Source organism: Doryrhamphus excisus, chromosome 7, assembly GCF_030265055.1.
Source record: "Doryrhamphus excisus isolate RoL2022-K1 chromosome 7, RoL_Dexc_1.0, whole genome shotgun sequence".
In the NCBI taxonomy this organism is placed as follows: Eukaryota; Metazoa; Chordata; class Actinopteri; order Syngnathiformes; family Syngnathidae; genus Doryrhamphus; species Doryrhamphus excisus.
The window spans coordinates 20,495,196-20,517,883 of NC_080472.1; the positions used below are offsets into that span (position 1 = coordinate 20,495,196).

General features: G+C 43.7%; 1 protein-coding gene across 1 annotated transcript in view; it reads right to left on the reverse strand.

Annotated features, from left to right (window-relative positions):
* Positions 1-22,688, reverse strand: part of snd1 (staphylococcal nuclease and tudor domain containing 1) — a 176,080-nt gene that overhangs the window by 112,384 nt on the left and 41,008 nt on the right. The window contains exons 15-16 of the mRNA XM_058078020.1: positions 20,914-21,055; positions 11,633-11,742 (exon numbers count right to left, since the gene is read on the reverse strand). Coding sequence (XP_057934003.1) covers positions 11,633-11,742; positions 20,914-21,055 — 252 coding nt within the window. The remainder of the gene's footprint in view (positions 1-11,632; positions 11,743-20,913; positions 21,056-22,688) is intronic.

Genomic DNA, 22,688 nt, shown 5'->3' on the forward strand with positions numbered 1-22,688 from the left:
CAGGCGAGCCAGCCAATCACAAAGCACATATAGACAAACAAACGTTCTTCGGGCGAGCCAGCCAATCACAGGGCACATATAGACAAAAACAACCATTCTTCGGGCGAGCCAGCCAATCACAGGGCACATATAGACAAACAACCATACTTCAGGCGAGCCAGCCAATCACAAGGCACATATAAACAAACAACCCTTCTTCAGGCGAGCCAGCCAATCACAAAGCACATATAGACAAACAAACGTTCTTCGGGCGAGCCAGCCAATCACAGGGCACATATAGACAAAAACGTTCTTCGGGCGAGCCAGCCAATCACAGGGCACATATAGACAAACAACCATTCTTCGGGCGAGCCAGCCAATCACAAAGCACATATAGACAAACAACCATTCTTCGGGCGAGCCAGCCAATCACAGGGCACATATAGACAACCATTCTTCAGGCGAGACACCCAATCACCAGCCAAATGGGTGGTGGTGGTGGGGGTGGTAGTGGTGGTGGGGGGGTACATTTCTATAGCCAGGCGTCATCTGAAGCTACATCTTTCCAGTCTAGTCGCCCACTTCTACCATTAGCTTTATCCGTCACAATTCAAAGCCCCGCAGCCCCAATCCCTGACGCTTCTTCCAAAAAGATTTTGCCGGGCTTGTCCTTCCCTTTATGTCCCCCGAGTCTCCTCTGGGAAAACACAGAAGAAGAAAAAGGTTGGAGGGGAGAGGGATGGGGGTGGGGGTGTTGCTGATCGCTGACACAGCCCGCCGAGATAGCCCCCCGTCTTGTTGGCGAGGCGCGTAAAGAAAAATGGAAGATGCTGAGATGGGGATGAGGGATGAGGGGCGCGGGAGCGAGGACGGGATGCTGGGCTAAGCTGGTCGAGGATTACCGCCTAAAATCTTCTGCAACTTCATTTTATATTTCGTCTTATCTTTGACGCTATAGCGGGCGGAGATAAAAAAAAAAAGTCAAAGGAAAACAGGCGAGGGAAGGACAGGGGGAAGGTGTTGGTCGGTTAGCAGGAGTCTGCACCAACGACGGCGGCTGGAGGCTGATAAGCAAGCAAACAACAAACATGGCTGACATTCATTAACTGCAAAACCCACGTTAAGTTGACTGTGCTTTTGTATTTTTCAAGGTACCAAAATAGCAACAGGTCGCCCCCCTCCCCGCCCCCCCGCCCGCCACCACCACCACCACCACAGCCGACTTCACTGTGTTGTCAGGGAAACAATTAACAAGATGGAGGCTATCAGTTTCGTGCTGGCTCTAGCTAAAATTGTGGGTTACAAAACCAGCGTGGATGCTCGTTGGATGCTCGCCTATACCAGCTGTCTTCGGGCGAGAGGCGGGGTACACCCTGGACTGGTGGCCAGCCAATCACAGGGCACATATAGACAAAAACAACCATTCTTCGGGCGAGCCACCCAATCACAGGGCACATATAGATAACAGCCATTTTTTGAGCGAGCCAGCCAATCATAGGGCACATACAGACAAACAACCGTTCTTCGGGCGAGCCAGCCAATCACAAAGCACATATAGACAAACAACCATTTTTCGGGCGAGCCAGCCAATCACCAGGCACATATAAACAAAAACAACCATTCTTCGGGCGAGCCACCCAATCACAGGGCACATATAGATAACAGCCATTTTTTGGGCGAGCCAGCCAATCATAGGGCACATATAGACAAACAACCGTTCTTCGGGCGAGCCAGCCAATCATCAGGCACATATAGACAAAAACAACCATTCTTCGGGCGAGCCAGCCAATCACAGGGCACATATAGACAACCATTCTTCGGGCGAGACACCCAATCACAGGGCACGTATAGACAAAAACAACCATTCTTCGGGCGAGCCAGCCAATCACAGGGCACATATGGACAAACAACCATTTTTCGGGCTAGCCAGCCAATCACAGGGCACATATAGACAAAACCATTCTCCGGGCGAGACACCCAATCGCAGGGCACGTATAGACAAAAACAACCATTCTTCGGGCGAGCCAGCCAATCACAGGGCACATATAGACAAAAAAAAAAACATTCTTCGGGCGAGACACCCAATCACAGGGCACGTATAGACAAAAACAACCATTCTTCGGGCGAGCCACCCAATCACAGGGCACATATAGACAAACAACCGTTCTTCGGGCCAGCCAGCCAATCACAGGGCACATATAGACAAACAACCATTCACGCTCACATTCATACCTATGGACAATTTGGAGTCGCTAATTAACCTAGCATGTTTTTGGAATGTGGGAGGAAACCGGAGTACCCGGAGAAAACCCACGCATGCACGGGGAGAACATGCAAACTCGAGGGTGGAATTGAACTAGGGTCTCTTAGCTGTGAGGCCTGAGCGCCAACCACTCATGCACAAACCTATTAATCACACGATACAGGAAATTTTGACAGCATTCATAGCATATTTTGACAATTGAACGTTTTTAGGCGGTTAGCATGTTAGTTTGTATGATCTCCCCATGCGTGGGTTTCTCCAGGCACTCCAGTTCCCTCCCACATTGTAAAAACATGCTAGGCTAGTTGGCCATTCGGTATGAATGCGTGCGTGAATGGTCGTCAACTCATGCCCATGTCAGCCATGTTTGTTGACAAGTGTAGACTTAAAAACCTTTCATAGTAAAAAATGCCATTATCAATAAAGTGCACTCTAACGTGGTGCTCTACATCCCCATCATCAGCACAAAAGCAGACTCCGGCTTGAAGACTTGTTCCAGGATAAGCAACAAGCTCCATGACAAATGCTTGACACCAGGCTCCACGACAGACCAGAGTGCCCGAGCAGAATTGGTCCAAATGTCAACGGACTATTGAGCTATTGAGTTCACCCGGCTCCCACGTTCAATAAAAATGGGTCGATATGACGCAGCAACACTCAACTTGACAAATGAATTCTCCCTTTTTTTTTTTTTTGGTCGCCATCTCTTAGCAACACGAGTGATGAGCACTGAAGGAAGGACGGCCGGTTTTGTACGAATTTCGAGAGATTTTGTGACAAGCGTCGACAAGCGGAGACGTTCCATTCACAAGAAGTCTGCTCTTCCCGGCGTTTCAACGCATTCATGCGGCAGCCTCGGCCCGGCCTGAATCCGTCGTAGCCTCGGCGCACATAGAATAGCGCCGACAATGACAGTGGAGTCAAATGAGTTGAAAACCCAAGAGTGACCTAGTGTAAGCCGTGCGGTGCAGTGCGTAAGCATTATCCCTTCGCCCTAATTGACGTGGAAGAGTACTGCAGTGCCCTTCAGGTAGAGAAGGGGGATGGGAAAAAAAACAAGGCTGAGAGGATTCGGCCGGTCCCAGAGCGGCGAGTGCCTGCGTCTTTCAACCGTTTGCAGACTAGCCTCTCCTCGGGAGTGGACAAGTTGCAATTCCAACGTACACACACACACACACACACACACACACACACTTTATAAGCACAAGGTCATCGTCGTAAACGAGCCGAGGGCAATAAAGCGGTAAGCGGGTTTCTCTTGCCGTCCCTCTCATCTCGCCATCTCCATTCAGGACCATCCATCTCGCCGCTGGCTGTGCTGGCATGAATGCATTTATGCGGGGCGCCCCGGTCATGCCTGCAGGGTGTATAATTGATGTTTTTCAAGGGGGCTAGCCGCGTCCGCAATGACGCACAAATAAATTCACAAAAACTTGGATTAAAAAAAAAACTTTCCGATCACAGCAATCAGACGTCTCTAAATGTGTAACGCTTGTGTAGAAAAAAAAAAAGGCTAATGCGTAACATTAAAACGCACGTCACTTCCTGTCTGAGCCTCGGCTGACACTATCAACAAGACCAAGGTTATTTATAGCCAATCACAGGGCACATATAGACAAACAACCATTCTTCGGGCGAGCCAGCCAATCACAGGGCACATATAGACAAAAACAACCGTTCTTCGGGCGAGCCAGCCAATCACAAAGCACATATAGACAAAAACAACCATTCTTTGGGCGAGCCAGCCAATCACAGGGCACATATAGACAACCATTCTGCGGGCGAGCCAGCCAATCACATCTTGAGACACATGCTAACTCGCAAACTAGAGAGCTAGCGACCCAAACGGTAGCCTTCGAGTTATTTCCTTTTAAACTTAAATAGCCAAAAACTTACCACTTCCACACGGATAGGGAGGATAACTATTAACAGTTATTTAACCTTTAACATGAACATTAATCAAACGTAATAATTTTTTTTCTGGGTACATGATACCATACGGCATCCATATCAAGCTAACATTAAACTTTCAAATCAAGGCGGGGGCCTCAAACTAGTGTACTGCGTGCCACATTTGGCCCGCGTGCCGCGTGTTTGAGACCCCTGCTTTACATATAATTTTATATAGTTATTGTTGTTGCATATCAAATTATCTGATTGATTGAGTTAATTATGGACAACAATGCGATTGAATATTTTCGATGATTGACAGCTCTAATGATAATATGAATATATCAAATATATAAAGAGTATTCAGGTCAACACGGCGTTTCCTCAGTTGCAGTTTTTCTGCTTTGTTATCTTGCTAGTCTTCCAGCGGAGGAGCATTTTTCATGCGTTGGGGACGACCATTGCCTCAGTCGTGGGTGGAATGATAAATGGCTCATAAAGCGGCAACGACAACATCACAAACTGGGTTGAACACAAATATGATTAAAGAAAGATTAACAATACGGGCTGTAATTAATCTCCCGCAGGCGGTTTATAGATATTTCATGTTAAAAGCAGGCCTTTATATGCTAGTTTGAAGCTTTACACACTTGTGGCGTCCAAACTGGTCAAGCTGTTCAAGCCAACGCCACGTTTATAAAACGTACGAGGGGCCATAAAACAGGGAAGAATCTATGATGTGAGGCTGCTGTCGGCACCGCCGGTTTGTTTAACTACAGTGTGTGTGGTGGGTGGGTGGTGGGGGAGGGGGGGGCCCCCATGGGGCCGTTCACTGCCCTCCCCACCGCACCCGTCTTGTTTCAGTGGGCAGGAAACCACAGCATGCATTATTCAACATCTTTCTCAGATACACATATGAAAGCAGGAAGTGAACGAAAAATATATATTTTTTAAAAAAAAAGTAAAAAATAAAAAATTAAACTATATTAGGAAAGCAGGAAGTGAACAAAAAAAAATATTTTTAAAAAGTAAAAAAAAAAATTGTTTAACTATATTAGGAAAGCAGGAAGTGAACGAAAAAAATATATATTTTTTTTACAAAGTAAAAAATAAAAAATAAACTATATTAGGAAAGCAGGAAGTGAACAAAAAATATATATTTTTTTTAAAAAGTAAAAAATAAAAAAATAAACTATATTAGGAAAGCAGGAAGTGAACAAAAAATAAATGTACAAAAAAAGTAAAAAATACAAAAAAATTAATTAAACTATATTAGGAAAGCAGGAAGTGAACAAATATAGCAGTTACTGATTGTAAAAGTACCAGATGGAGGGGTAGGATTTAATAAGCTTTGCTTCTTCCTACTCCTTTTGGACATGTGGAACTGTTAACTGATTATGTGATGCATTCAATTGTAATCTGATGCATGTTCAAATGAAATTAAACCATTACCGTTAACACTCGTGAGGATAAGCGGCATAGAAAACAAATGGACGGACGTCATTAGGAAACGCCATTATCGGCCTCACGCCAGGATAATTCAAGCGCCATTGGAAGTCGATGCGAGTGCACGGGCGCTGCAGAGAAATCGGATGCCGTCCCGCTGATCCGCAAAAAGGCAAAATAGGAGCTTTATTGGTACCACGCTGGACTTGGGTACGACTCCCGCTCACACATGAGTACACATTCTTGTGTACGCGTGTCTGTGGTATTACTGCAGTTTCCCTGACCTTGCCGATCCTTTCAAGTCGTACGTCGATCGATTGTGAGGTCTGATTCTTTCAAGGAGGAATTTTTGGGATCCAAATGTATTCATTCTTCCGATTTCTTTAGTCAAGTGGAACTAACTGGTTGTTCCTCATCACTGAACTCCCACCAGAAGTGGGGTCCCGGGAATAAGTGGGCAAAGTAAACAGAATAAACTGCTAATATTACAGAGGGGGACACAGTTTGGACAACCCTGGTCTAGAGACTGGAGGCAGAGGTAAACCAAAGGAAGACTCCTTTGAAGACTCCATTGATCTTAAAGGTGCAGAGATGCAACCTGATGGGTGTGTGGGGGGAGGGGGGGGTGCAGCAGTGACCCCCTCCCCCGCCATCAATCAGTACATGTCTGGATGTGAAGTTCTTCATCATGGGAGAACTTCGTCTGTGGCAGACGAGAGAAATTAAACTCAAGTCGTAACAAAGACAGCAACGGGAACGTCTGGAATTGTTGGGGGGAGGAGGGGGGGGGGTGTTATTTTCCAAACCTGTGTGTAGCCGACTCACGCTGAGAAAACAAGAAACAACAACAACACATCACAGAGAGAAAGGAAGGGCGAGGGAAGAGAAAGACCAAAGTGAAGAACCTGAAAGGAATCTACGACAACAGGGAATTTGGCTGAAGGTCTAAGGAACCTAAACTAAACTGTGGTCTTCTTTTGCGGTTGTCGGGATAAAAAAAAAAAAAACGAAAAAGGCCGACTGGACTCTACACGTAAAATCAAAAAATCAGAGCAGGAAATGAGTCAATTGGAACGCCGAGCAAGATCCCGGAAGGTGAGTACCCAACACGTAAACAGAGCGTTCATCACGTCGGGGGAAAGGCTCCTCAGCCACCGAAAATATTTGATGAACGCTAAAATCAACGTTCCCCCAAATCAAACGCCATTCATGTGAAGCCGCCGCAATCAAACGCTTTTCAGAGATGAAGCTCATGACATCAAACACACACACACACACACACACACACACACACACACACACACCTCCAGAAGTGTGTGACAGTTCCCTTGCTCTGCAGGGACCAAAGGATGGATCAAGGGCATGGACCAGTTCTTCCTCTGCTACACCCGTCCTACATTTAGATATTTCATGCAGTAGACTTTACTGGGCTATCATTAGCGTATCATCTCTACGTTAGCTTCCCACGTTTAGTGACAGGATGCAAGTACGAGTGGGTGGGCGGCGGTCTTATTTAGGCAACCTTCCATTTTGGTCAGCTTGCATCACCTTGAATTTGAAGAAGATCCAATATGATATATATATATATATAATATTGGTATATATTTGTATACTTCTGTCCCAGTGGTGTACTGGAAGGGTGTTAGCCCTAACCCGTTGGTATATTTCGAGTGCACCTATTAAGCGCTACTGGGAACGTGTCGCTGTAGCTTTAATACCTACTAGTCAGCGGGCCCGCCTAGCCGCTTTCAGTGGGTTTTTTGCGGGTCCGATGCGTTCTGGTCTGTGCTATTTTCTTCCTGCACCCCCCCCCCCCAAACGCATGCTGCGTAGCCGCTGCAAGCAAAGCCTTTGAAATACGGAGTGGAACCTCGGTTCGCAAAGGCGAAAACATTTTCTGGTTAGCATCCAATACAAACGTCAAACCCAAGATTCAGCCCGCTGTAAACATTTTATGAAGACCCGCAAAAGTCTGGAAATAATGCACATCCAAAAAACACCTACTAAATATAAATATTATTTTATCTTATTTGATTAACTTTGTCTAAAAGTTTGATATATTTACATCATATTTATTTCATATTATTCATTAGCTACGTTTGCATGAGTTTTTCTCTTTCTGAATGGAATCCATCCGAATGACCGTTCCGAAAGCAATGGTATACATGGAAAGGAATATTCCAATGGCGTGTCTACATGCGTCGCTATAATCAACCAGAATAGTCAATGGGGCATTCGCAGTAAAACGTAAACATCAACATCCCTTGAGTTTTTCTTCCACTTGTCGGAATAACTCCGTATTCCCAGTTTTTCCTTCGTGCAGTCTTGAAATTTAGAATCAAAAACAAACTTTCCTTAGCAGTCCAGTCCCGATTGCTCGCCTCCATTTTTTTGTAAATCGAAGAACGTCTGGAGCTACGTGTTACGTCATATCTCAGCATTCGCTGAAAGAACGCACCCGGGAACAGGAAAAGATAAAGTTCAATCTTGATAATATTTTATAATTAAACACGGTACATGTTTTATATAGATATGTATTTTATTTTTTTAACAAAAGTGGACTTATGAATGGCGTATAGAAGGGTTTAGATTCTGTTCCACAGATGGCGCTAATGCACACCAAAGCTGCTTGCCGACCGCCAATAAACAACAGAAGAAGAAAAACACCACGAAGAAGAACGCATTCTGACAAATTTCCGATTGAGCGTGTACAAGATACCTGATACCGGATACCGGATTGGGGAAAGAAATATTCCACACTTGGGAATCCGATCATATATTCATTCGGATTGACAATTTTCTTTGGGAATGACATGTATACAAAGGTTACATTCTTTCCGCTTGAGCAAATAACCCGAATGGAATTGGAATATTTGGGTCCATGTATACGTAGCTATTGATATGTAATATTTACATATATATAGGTATATACACTGGGTGGGCCATAATGTACTGTACATTCTTTCATAGTATGTTTCAGATGCTCTAGAACAGGGAACCGTTGAAAAACACATACCTAAAAATGTATTTCCATGAGACACATGGAAACCCGTCTATGATGTTATCAGCGGCAGACTGTCATTCGTTGCCGACTCGCACAGTTGGGTCACAAGTGTCTGCTTTTCAAAATAAAACAGCGTGGAGCCGCAGGAAGTTGTCAAGTACAGTAAACCTCGGATATATTGGATTCAATTGTTCCCACTGGTTTTGTCCGAAATAAGCGAAATCCGTTATATGCTACACACCGTAAAATAAATCTGATAGCTATCCGTCCATTACATGCAGAACAAGCTAGCCTAGCGTGATTGTGTTAAAGAAATGACTAATATTAGCACTGTAGCACATAGCTAAGCTAATGTTGTCAACTGTAATAAGCGGCCATGGAGCCCGTTTGAGCACCTGACAAATATTGTTTGCGCCACTTTTACCCCGCCTCTCGCCCGAAGACAGCTGAGATAGGCTCCAGCACTTTTGGGGGTTTGGCGACCCCCGAAAGTGGAAACTTATACAGTAAACCTCGGATATATCGGAATTGTTCCCACTGGTTTTGTCCGATATAAGCGAAATCCGTTATATGCGTATACCGGAAAATGCCCGTTTTACGCATATATCGGATTTATATCCGGTATATGCGTAAATCTGATTTTATCCGTTATAAAAAGGCACTTCCTTGACTATGTTTCCAATGTACCTGGACGCGCAGGCAACGCTGCAAACGCTGCAAATGACGTCGTATAGCGGCCTGTCACGATTCGGCGAATCGGAGCGCCACGACGCGGCCATCCGATATATGCGAGGGAAATTTAATGGAAATGCATTGGAACGGGACTGGAGATTTTGTCCGAAATAGGCGAAATCCGTTATAAAAAATCTGATATATGCAATGAATTTTTATTGGAAATGCATTACAGAAAAATCGGTTCTTTTTTATCTGTCCGTTGTGAGCGAATTTCCGATATATCCGAGTCCGATATATCCAAAAGCAAAGCAGGTGGCGGGGATGGACAATGTACGTTTTGATTTCCCTATTTATATGCATTCCCAGTGTTTACGGTTGTGACGTTAGAACAGGTTTTTATTAACATGCGAGTCTTCCTGGAACTGGTTGTTTGGATTCATGTCCGCTATTGGAGACAATATGGCAGCCAAACCAGTTTCATTCCACATCATTGCAAGGAAAAGCGTAATGGTATAGTCATTGCCGCCCCCCTCCGTTCCCCCGTGCACGGACCACCCCATCTGATATTGCGGTAAACAAGGCGGCCTTGATGAACCTGTATGCACGCTCACAAAGGAAAACAGTCCCGCTTGTGCCAGGCCACATTTCCATGACAATTAAACACCAGAGGACAGGAGTGTCAGCCACCCGACACAAAAAGGCCCTTTAAAACCCGAGATAGGGATGGATGGTGTGTGTGTGTGTGTGTGTGTGTGTGTCCTGAGTAAGTGGTGGCGGGATTATAGCTAGCTCCCATGGTGGCGGCTTTGGTCCATTCACCGCTTCCTATAAAAACCATTAGCATGTGAATGAAGTCGGCACACACTGGATGGAGTTTTCTAAAGCTTGTGAATGCGCTGATCCACAAACTACCAGGTGAGCTTAGACCACACGGGGAACGCGGGTGTGTATTCTTGGGAAGGTTTTTGCTTTTGATACGATACAAATTGTGGCCCTTGGCTATTTTTTATTTATTTATTTAAAAAAATTCATTTTACAAGAATAAAGTCAAAATATTACCAGGAAAAAGTAAGTCACTTTACGAATATATCGTAATATTGTGAAAAAAATAAATAGTCATTTTAATACCATGAAGTTGAATTAAAGAAAAAAAGATTAACAACAATAATATAAGAAACGAAAAAAAGTTATAATTTTCCATTTCCATTTCTACAGTGGCACTGTGGAATACCAGTGTCCCAACTCTCGAATTATTTATAATATAATTATTTATTTATAAGTAACTCTTATTTATTTATATATATATATATACTTAAAAAAACTATTTTTCGTTCACTTCCTGCTTTCCTAATATAGTTTAATTTTTAATTTAATTTTTTACTTTTTTTTATTATTTTCCGTTCACTTCCTGCTTTCCTAATATGTTAAATGTGTATATATATATATATATATATATATATATATATATATACTTACTTTAAAAAACTAACTATTTTTTGTTCACTTCCTGCTTTCCTAATAGTTTAATTTTTATTTTTTTAATTTTAAAAAATAAAATAAAATTTTTGTTCACTTCCTGCTTTCCTATTATAGTTTATTTTATTTTTTTGTATTTTTTACTTTTTTAAATTTATTTTTCATTCACTTCCTGCTTTCCTAATATAGTTTAATATATTTTTCCTTCACTTCCTGCTTTCCTAATATAGCTTAATTTTTTACTTTTTAAAAATAAAAATTATTTTTCCTTCACTTCCTGCTTTCCGAATATAGTTTAATTTTTTTGTCACAGTCTTGTGTTGATAGTTTGAAAAGGTACACTTATATTAATCCAGAGTTAATCGTGGAGAAAATGTTCTATGTATGCTAGCATGTCTTCCAAAGCATTTGAGCATAAAATCCATGACAGGATTTTTTTTTAATAAAAAAAAAAAATTCACATGACAAAACATCAGAAAAGCTGCCAGGTATGTATTTTTTTTTAGTTCATATTGTTTGAGCTGACTTTTATTTTGGGCCGTCTTTGTCAGGGTGAAACACGCCGGGTCCGCTCTGCTCCGTTCACTTGCATGTAAACCTGATGGGCGCCGTAGTATTATTTTATGAAAAAGTGGTTGTTGCTTTTTAAAAATCAATACCCGCTATGATTGAAAAAGAGTTCAAACCCAGCCTTGTTTAGAAATGTGCCGCTTGACTAAATTGGATTTTTGACATGATGGTGTGCGCACCAAACAGGGGTGTAAAAAGGAGCGACCCCCCTCCCCCCGTGTTAATAAAAGTCAAACAGTCCCACCGTTATTGCACCAAAATACACTATCGGACTGATTTTTTTTTTTTTTTTTAGAGAAAGCGTGAGAAAGTCGTAGTGATCCGCTTACCTCTCTTTGCATCACCAGCTCTTTGGTGAACAGCATGGCCTCGTCGCTGAAAGGCTCGGCCACCTGCATCCCTCCGGGTGTGTTCCTGGAACTGCGCGGACATTCGATACCTGGGCCGCAGAAGACAAACACAATTGCGGGGGTTAGGTTTTCAAATGAAGAAAATGCCTCTTCAAATGGACTTTTTTTTACCCCGTGAAAGGCTTTTCAAAAGGGAGATTACATTTCAACTTTCATTGACGTCAAACATCCATTTGCTACCCCCCCCCCCCCGGTGACAGGTTGGGGTTCTTTCTGTTGCTCCGAGGCGCCATCGACTGCGGCGAACACGATGATGAGCGTGACTTTAAAGAGGGTACTTGACCACTCTGAAGGAGCAGTGTGGGTCTTTCCTATTAAAAGACTAACACGAATAAAAATCATAATACGAGGTTCTCGCAACTCTTCAATTACTCTCGAGGAGGTCTGTTAATCTCGGCATAGAAATGGCGTGTACATCGGCATCGGTTCTCCTGCCCGTGTGAACATCAGCGCATCATCAAACTCAAACTGTGTGGAAGTGGTAACTTTTTGGCTTCTTATTTTCAGGGTGTACCCCACCTCTCGCCCGGAGACAGCTCCAGCACACCCCGCGACCCTCGTGAGGAAAAGCGGTAGAAAATGAATGAATGAATGAGTTCTCCTCCTATTTTGTGTGGAAGTGGTAACTTTTTGGCTTCTTATTTTGTCTTTCTCCACCCTCGGCCATCTCTGTGTGGAGTTTGCATGTTCTCCCCGTGCATGTGTGGGTTTTCTCCGGGTATTCCGGTTTCCTCCCACATTCCAAAAACATGCTAGGTTAATTGGCGACTCCAAATTGCCCATAGGTGTGAATGGTTGTTTGTCTATATGTGCCCTGTGATTGGCTGGCCACCAGTCTGGGGTGTACCCCGCCCCCCAGCGACCCTCGTGAGAAAAAGCGATAGAAAATGAATGAATGAATGAGTTCTCCTCCTATTTTGTGTGGAAGTGGTAACTTTTTGGCTTCTTATTTTGTCTTTCTCCACCCTCGGCCATCTCTGTGTGGAGTTTGCATGTTCTCCCTGTGCATGTGTGGGTTTTCTCCGGGTACTCCGGTTTCCTCCCACATTCCAAAAACATGCTAGGTTAATCAGCGACTCCAAATTGTCCATAGGTATGAAAGTGAGTGTGAATGGTTGTTTGTCTATATGTGCCCTGTGATTGGCTGGCTGGCCACCAGTCCAGGGTGTACCCCGCCTCTCAGCCTGAAGACAGCTGGGATAGGCTCCAGCACCCCCACGACCCTCGTGAGGAAAAGCAGTAGAAAATGAAGGAATGAATGAGTTCTCCTCCTATTTTGTGTGGAAGTGGTAACTTTTTGGCTTCTTATTTTGTCTTTCTCCACCCTCGGCCATCTCTGTGTGGAGTTTGCATGTTCTCCCCGTGCATGCGTGGGTTTTCTCCGGGTACTCCGGTTTCCTCCCACATTCCCAAAACATGCTAGGTTTAATTAATTGGCGACTCCAAATTGTCCATAGGTATGAATGTGAGTGTGAATGGTTGTTTGTCTACATGTGCCCTGTGATTGGCTGGACACCAGTCCTCTCGCCCGAAGACAGCTGGGATAGGCTCCAGCACCCCTGCGACCCTTGTGAGGATAAGCGGTAGAAAATGAATGAATTAAATTATTAGAGCCCTGTGGGCATAAAATAACACCCCTACAGTCACCTTTACTCATTTGTTTACAGCACATTGCAGAGGCAACGAGGTCACTGCAGGGACAGACTGTTGCCGCTAGGAATAGCAAGCTACTAAGCTAACTTGTTAGCCTCTCCATCTTCCGTGAGTAAAAACAAAACAAAACAAAGAAGCCAAAAACTTACCACTTCCACACTGAATGAGAGGAGAGCCATGAATTCAATCTCAGCCATGGCCCCTCATGCTCCCTCCCCATTAGGTACAAACAGTTAGTGAAGCAACGTAAAATGGCGGCTGGTGAAGTTGGCTGCTGCTTCACACACAGCTTTTGGCCGCCTGCTGCGACCGCCTTGTTAATTACATAAGTGACGGCATGGTCGGGCCTGGCGAGATTTCACTTCAACAAAGCAAATGAGAAGATAGCAAACATTTGGAAGGACAAAAAGAGGAATATCGATCTGTGTTCTGTGAAGAAGTTGCATGGTTTTGAAAATGCAGAATAAACTCCACTAAAAAGTGTTTATTGTTCCTGGGGAGATGTTTGTCTTTCTATCATTTTGAGTCCAAAAGATGAAAGAAAGCAAAGCCTCAGATTCACTTATGTGTTTCAGATCAATATCCACGAAGCTGTTGTAACGATATCCGATTTGACGTCATTTTGCTGCTGGAGACATTTTGTCTTTAAAACCTCCAAACCATGCGGTTGGTTTGGTTAATTCACCATCACGAACATTCATTCATTCACTCAGTTTCTACTGCTTTTCCTCATGAGAGTCGCGGGGGTGCTGGAGCCTATCCCAGCTGTCTTGGGGCAAGAGGCGGGGTACACCCTGGACTGGTGGCCAGCCAGCCAATCACATGGCACATATAGACAAACAACCATTCACACTCACATTCATACCTATGGACAATTTGGAGTTGCTAATTAACCTAGCATGTTTTTGGAATGTGGGAGGAAACCGGAGTACCCGGAGAAAACCCACGCATGCACGGGGAGAACATGCAAACTCCACACAGAGATGGCCGAGGGTGGGGTAAAACAAATTAAAAAGCCAAAAAGTTACCACTTCCACACAAAATAAGAGGAGAACTCATTCATTCATTTTCTACCGCTTTTCCTCACAAGGGTCGTGGGGGTGCTGGAGCCTATCCCAGCTTTCTTCAGGCTGAGAGGCAGGGTACACCCTGGACTGGTGGCCAGCCAATCACAGGGCACATATAGACAAACAACCATTCACACTCACATTCATACCTATGGACAATTTGGAGTCGCTAATTAACCTTTAGCATGTTAGCATGTTTTTGGAATGTGGGAGGAAACCGGAGTACCCGGAGAAAACCCACGCATGCACGGGGAGAACATGCAAACTCCACACAGAGATGGCAGAGGGTGGAATTGAATACTGGTCTTCTAGCTGTGAGGCCTGCGCGCTAACCACTCGACCACCGTGCATCCCGCCCTAATAATTTTAAAATCTGTATTTAGAAAGCACGGGGAGAACATGCAAACTCCATACAAAGATGGCCGAGGGTGGAATTGAATCCTGGTCTTCTAGCTGTGAGGTCTGCGCACTAACCACTAGTCCACCGTGCAGCCCGCTGTAATAATTTTCAAATCTGTATTTAGAAAGTTTTCCATGTTCCAGCTGGGAAAATGTTCGGTTTATTAATACTTAATCCGACTTGTGTGCTATTTTCTCCAGAAGGGACGGCAGCGACGTTCCCAAGGTTGGTAAAGTGGGTCTTTGTTGTGGATTGAGGAGTTAATTGTGAGATTCCCCAGTGGTGTTGTGATTGCATAACGCCCCACCTGTCACCGAGAAGAACATCTGGCTCCAAGTACAGCTGATTCATCTTGCGAGACCCCCCCCCCCCGAAGAGAAACAAGATGTACACTGATGGCAAGCGACACCGCAGCACGTACACAGACGCTGGTGACCATGCATGTGCCGCTCGCCATGGCGGAACCCCCCCTCCGGCGCTCGTGTCAATCTGGCATGCGGCATGTCAATCATGATGCCCGGTCTTGGGAAGACATTTTATAAGAAGGGGCTACCAGAAGCCGCCCACTGCTTATTTTAATCTTAGAGGTTGAAAACCGACGCTTGCCGTTGATTTGACACCTCCGTGTTGCCAAAATAAAAAGTGTCACTCATTCTTAATCATAAAAAACAACAACAACAACAATGGCGTGCTCATTGATTAGCCTCAATAAATGAGTCGCTTTTGGCGCGGCTGCAGGTATTCATTTATACTTGCAGCCGCACAATTAGCTCAGCGGGGAGTCCGCCACGCTGTTTTTTTGTTTTTTTTTAATGTCGGCGAGTTATTAAATCTCGTTTGTGATGCGATGTTGACAGGACGCAATTAGCCGCGGTGAGAGGCGCACAAAGCTGTGATGGGGGTGCTTAAGAATCTGATTTAATAACCGCTTCCCTTTAGGAAAAAAATGCACGAGTAGAGGTCGATGAAGGGCTTCGTTTGATAGAAATCAACTATTAAAAAAAAAAAAAAAAAAAAAAAAAAGACAAATGGCACCAAGCGGCGCACCGCGGCGCAGCTTCTTGCTGATGCAGTAAATCCTTGCGTCCGAGTGATGGCTGCCTCATCTTTTCTGACAGACTGCTGCGCATCAAACCCCCCCCCCCCAAGTACCCTTCACCTGCCGTCGCCTCTCGCTTGAGTGGAAAAAAGCACGACGTGGAAGTTGAACAACCTTTAGCTTTCTAACTCCACGTCAGTTGCGCTTCTCTTCAGCGCACCCGCCGCTTTACATCCGCCTTCCGTGTCCTCTTCTCTCACTTTACCTTTTTTCCTTTCATCGACCCTCGCTTACTCTTTCTACCGCCCTTCCTGTGCAGTGGCCGTGCAAGTCGGAATTTCCTGTCAATGTGCGAGGAGAGGAAGAAGAAAGTGATTTGGAAATTCCCTTCAACTCCAAAACGCCAACCTTCCGGCCCTCTTTGAAGCCGCCGGGCCTGGAAAAGGCGGCTTCATCTTAGACCAGGGGTGGGCAAACTACGGCCCGGGGGCCACATCCGGCCCGCCAAGTGTTTGAATACGGCCCGCCCAATCTTTCCAAAGTATTTCATTTAAACTCAACATACAACCTGGCCTCATGGCCTGAGCCAACCTTTTGATGGTTGTATCAATTTCGTTTTTTGACATGGTCTGTTGTTTACAAAGTGCTCCTGAAAAAAGGGACACAAGCACATAATAATAATAATAATTATTATAATAATTATTATAATTATTATTATTATTATTATTATTATTATTATTATTATTATTATTATTATTATTATTATGTGCTTGTGTCCCTTTTTTCAGGAGCACTTTGTAAACAACAGACCATGTCAAAAAATGAAATTGATACAACCATCAAAAGGTTGGCTCAGGCCATGATAATAATAATAATAATAATTATTATTATTTTAATAATTATTATTATAATTATTATAATTATTATTATAATAATTATTATAAAAAAGGCCTAATAATAATAATAATTATTATTATTAGATTATTAGATTATTAGATTATTCTAATTATTATTAGAACTATTATGATTATTATAATTATATTAATGCTAATTATTATATTAATTATATATAATATTATTGTTATATTTGCATATTTTACATAATAATAATATAATAATAATTATTTTAATTTTATTGTAATTATTATAATATTTTATTATTTTTTAAATATTTAAATATAAATATAAAATAATAAATAATAATAGCAGATTGCATGACAATTTTACAGATACAATAATACCAGGTGGACTGTTACGTGTAAAATATATAGTCTGCCCCCCCCCGTAAATTTTGTCATATCAATGCGGCCCGCGAGTCAAAAAGTTTGCCCACCCCTGTCTTAGACGCTTTTGAGGTGCTCCGTCCGGTGGGGTCGGGGGGGCGGGGGGGTGTTTTAGCACAGAGTGGCCTCGGCGTTCAATGAGGACAAAGAACAGAGAAATAAACGGGTGGCAAATCAGCTTCAAGGATAAAATCGACACTAATCACTAAAAAACGACTTTCACATGCATCCGTGGCGTCACGACCACCGACCGCCCGCTCGTCTAACAGCCTCCCACGGCAACGCTCGACAGCCCGAATGAAAAAGTATGACTAACGCAGGACCGTGAGAATTCTCTTCGCTCGCATCGCATTTAATCTTTCCTCTTAAAAGTGTTTGTCAAATATTAGCGAGCGCACTCTCGCCCTTCTCGTCGCGGAACGCTCTCGACATGTTATTGACGTTGGAAACAGAAGCAAAAATATTGAGGGGGAAAAAAGACACAAAATGACTGCACTCACTGACTCACTGATTCAGCGCGAGCCTGGAGTTGCTTAATAACATGGTTTGATGTGTGTGAGTGACAGGTGTCGTGTGCTTTTGGCAACGGTCAGCACAAAAAAAAAGCCAGTCTTACGCTAGTAATTGGACGCCAAGAGAAATAGATGTTGTGACATCTTTAGAAGGCACAGAAAAGACAAAGACGCGTGTTTGTGTCTAACATAAGGATTGTGGATGACGGCCAAAATGCTCCTCTAAGCCCCCCCCCCCAATCCCACCGAGCATGACTCTGCACGAATCAAGCAGAACCAGCCAGAATGAAAAAGTTTCCAAATTCGGGAGATGATTTGAATGCCGTTTGAATACTTCAGAGCGGCACGGTGGACGAGTGGTTAGCGCACGGACATCACAGCTAGGAAACCAGAGTTCAATCCCATCCTCGGCCATCTCTGTGTGGAGTTTGCATATTCTCCGGGTACTCCGGTTTCCTCCCACATTCCAAAAAAATATGCTAGGTTAATTAGCCACTCCAAATTGTCTATAGGTATGAATGTGAGTGTGAATGGTTGTTTGTCTATATGTGCCCTGTGATTGGCTGGCCCAAAGACAGCTGGGATAGGCTCCAGCACCCCCATGCGACCCTCGTGATGATAAGTGGTAGGAAACGAATGAATTAATTATTTATCATGTGATGTTCTTTCATGGGCTGCACGGTGTTCAAGTGGTTACCACGCAGGCCTCACAGCTAGGAGACCCAGGTTCAATTCCACCCACGGCCATCTCTGTGTGGAGTTTACATGTTCTCCCCGTGTATGTGTGGGTTTTCTCCGGGTACTCCGGTTTCCTCCCACATTCCAAAAAAACATGCTAGGTTAATTAGCGACTCCAAATTGTCCATAGGTATGAATGTGAGTGTGAATGGTTGTTTGTCTATATGTGCCCAGTGATTGGCTGGCCACCAGTCCAGGGTGTACCCCGCCTCCCGCCTGAAGACAGCTGGGATAGGCTCCAGCACCCCCCCCCCTCACGATCCTCGGGAGGATAAGCAGTAGAAAATGAATTAGAGCCCTGTGGGCATAAAATAACACCCCTACAGTCACTTTTACTCATTTGTTTACAACACATTGCAGAGGCGACGAGGTCACTGCAGGGACATAACAGACGGTTGCCGTTAGGAATAGCAAGCGACTAAGCTAACTTGTTAGCCTCTGATTGGTAAAGTAGTTCTTTGTTATTAATGTCGCTGGAGCTTGGTTAATACACGTTACGTATATGGAGCGTTGTTGCTGGTTTTTGGAGGCGGTTTTCCCACGAGGCTTCACAGGCAGAACAGTTGGACAACATTAGGTGCAGTCTTAGGTCTCGCTTTATCTTATTTTTGTACTGTAGCTTTGCAACGCAGAGAGGCGAGTGTTGTGTATCTGGAATATTTGTTGCTACTTGGTGGTTCAAAAAGTATTAAAAAAAAAAAGTATAAAAAAGCGACGTCGGCAGAGATCGTTTGTATCACTCGGTGCTAATCTTGTCTAATGTGTTTATTAAAGATAATACCTGAAATAATTAATCTTTTTGCGGGTGTGACTTTCATTACGGCTAATAACCTTTGCTTTAACAAAAAAATATGCAGCAACGTAGCCGAGTGTGTGTGTGTGTGTGTGTGTGTGTTAAGCAGTTATTAGGAGATGATGTCAAATGATCCTTAATGCCGATTCCTTATTGGCGAGGGTCTTGCCATTTCATCTTGTAGCACAAAATGTAATTAAAAAACTATCAGTGGATAGCAAAGACAATCAGAGACAAATTACAAAAGTAATTAATACAGCCAAGACACGGCCGCGCGTAATTAGGCTGCATGGCAATGTTTGTCTGATTCAAGTGGAAATGAGACGGACTGAAATGAAACGTTTATTGCGACAACAATAAAGGCATCATCATCGTCATCATCATCATTTTCAAAGCTATGGAAAGCAAAACAAACAAAAAAAAAGTGGCCGGTGGGCCTTGCAGTTTATATTGCGACTGCAAAGTGTCAACACGTGGTGTATGGAGGACCAAAACTGCCAAAATAATAAATAAATAAATAAATAAAAAAGTGGAAATAAAAACAAAAATGAAAAAAAAATAAATACAAAATCATTAATATAAATGGAAATAAAAACAAAAATAAAAAAATATATACATAAATAAATAAATAAATAAAAGCAAAAATAAATACAAAAATAAAAAACAAGTTTCAAAAATTAAAAGTAAATAGAAAAATAAATGTAGAAATAAATACAAAAATAAATATATAAATAGAATTACATATCAATCAATAAATAAAAGCACTCTGCTCTCATATGTATTTATTTCATGCTGCAGACAATGTCAGCTTGAAATGCAGAAGGAAAAACTATTCAAATGAGGGGGCGGTCCTAAGTGTGTCTTGGGTTGAACTGTTCGCCTATTGGTTGATCGACATGTGAGTGCGAAAATCGACTAGGTATGCCTGCAAACAGCCACAGCAAGAGGAAGTCACCACACCACTCTCAATGGCGGTAAATATGGCTGCAATCTCCAGGGATCTCCGTTTGCTAGCAAATATTTCGGATAATGCTTCCCCGGATTACCCGCTTTTCCGGGTGGAAGCCTTATTGGAGCCTGATCTCTCTCCTCCCCGACGGAGCTTTTTCGCACTCACATGTCGATCAACCAATAGGCGAACAGTTCAACACAAGACACACTTAGGACCGCCCCCTCATTTGAATAGTTTTTCCTTCTGCATTTCAAGCTGACATTGTCTGCTGCATGAAATAAATACATATGAGTGCTTTTATTTATTTATTGATATGTAATTCTATTTATATATATATTTTTGTATTTATTTCTACATTTATTTTTGTATTTATTTTTTATTTTTGAATCTTGTTTTTTATTTTTGTATTTATTTTTGCTTTTATTTATTTATGTAAATATTTTTTTATTTTTGTTTTTATTTCCATTTATATTTATTTTTGTGTATTTAATTTTTTGATATTTTTTTCATTTTTGTTTCTATTTTCACTTTTTTTTTTTTTTATTTATTATTTTGGCAGTTTTGGTCCTCCATATGGACGCGCTATCGGTCTATATTTCACCCTATCAGTATCGTCATTGAACGCCTGCAAGACTGTTAAAGGTGAAAAGATGGCGCTTTACACTCCCACTAATGTCACTGGCTACATGTGAAGTGACCTTTTTTCTATTCTTACCTTTATTCTAAAGATCAGGATATAAGGCAGCAATAGCAATGGACTCACCGGCCAGGAGGAAGGTGATGAGGCAGGTCTCTTTGGGCATGTAGAGCTTGAGGCGGGAACCGCTGAAGACGTATTCCACGATGGCTTCCGAGCGGCCGGCCCTCTGCAGGAAGGGGAGGAACTGCTTGGCTTTCTGAGTTTCCTGACGGCCGCAAAAGAGAAACGAGAGGGGGAGTTAGACGCTTACACAGTTGACACAGCTCGCGCGTTATTTTATTATACATCTTCCGGGAATCATTCCATGTTGAGATTTGATGATTTATTTCTTTATCACGGGGATCACAGTCGGCGGCATCAAAAAAAGCAGCAGCCAAAAGAGCCGAGCTAGCTTGGGGGGGTGGGGGGCAACCGGGCTGTGCAGGCTTCCTTCCAAGCTCCAGACATCTTTAAATCTTAGTCTGGCCTAATGAAGTTGACTTCTCAGTGACACGTCTGGAAGCTCATGCAATCCAAAGTAATCACCCACAACCGCTGCCACCGCCTCTATCTACGTCTGCGAGGGGGTGACTCACTGGCCAAAATTACACGCACGGGGCTGGGGGGTGGGGGATGGTAAAAAAAAATAAAAATAAAAATGTAATTTGTGTCTACTCCAGGCCATGAGCATGTAGGTACAACACACCAGTGAGTCACAGCCCCCGTGGAGTCCTGCTTTGGTGTGCGTTCATGTGTGGGGCAGCCAAGGGAGTGGGAGCAGAGGCTGGGAGGGAAGGATGGAGTTCAAGCAAGGGAAGTCCAAACCGACAAAAACAACAACATTCCCTTGAATCATACCGTCTTGGTAGCATTGCTACAGACTTCCATCGCCCGATGCACGTGGTGCATTCAAATACTGACCCCTCCCACTCTATGGCGACCTTTTGGGCAGTCACAGCGGGGGAATCGAGAGAGTACAATAATCAACAAATCATTTTCTACCGCTTATCCTCACAAGGGTCGCGGGGGTGCTGGAGCCTATCCCAGCTGTCTTCGGGCGAGAGGCGGGGTACACCCTGGACTGGTGGCCAGCCAATCATAGGCCACATATAGACAAAAAACCATTCACACTCACATTCATACCTATGCTAATTAACCTAGCATGTTTTTGGAATGTGGGAGGAAACCGGAATACCCGGAGAAAACCCACGCATGCACGGGGAGAACATAGACTCCACACAGAGATGGCCGAGGGTGGAATTGAACCGTGGTCTCCTAGCTGTGAGGTCTGTGCGCTAACCACTCGACCGCCGTGCAACCAAGTATGAACATTCATCCATCCATTTTCTACCGCTTATCCTCACAAGGGTTGCGGGGGGTGCTGGAGCCTATCCCAGCTGTCTTCTTGGGGCGAGAGGCGAGGTAAACCCTGGACTGGTGGCCAGCCAGCCAATCACAGGGCACATATAGACAAACAACCATTCACACTCACATTCATACCTATGGACAATTTGGAGTCACTAATTAACCTAGCATGTTTTTTTGGAATGTGGGAGGAAACCGGAGTACCCGGAGAAAACCCACGCATGCACGGGGAGAACATGCAAACTCCACGCAGAGATGGCCACGGATGGAATTGAACCCTGTTGTGAGGTCTGCGCGCTAACCACTCGACCGCCGTGCAACCAAGTATGAACATCCATCCATCCATTTTCTACTGCTTATCCTCACGAGGGTCGCGGGGGTGCTGGAGCCTATCCCAGCTGTCTTCGGGCGAGAGGCGAGGTACACCCTGGACTGGTGGCCAGCCAGCCAATCACAGGACACATATAAACAAACAACCATTCACACTCGCATTC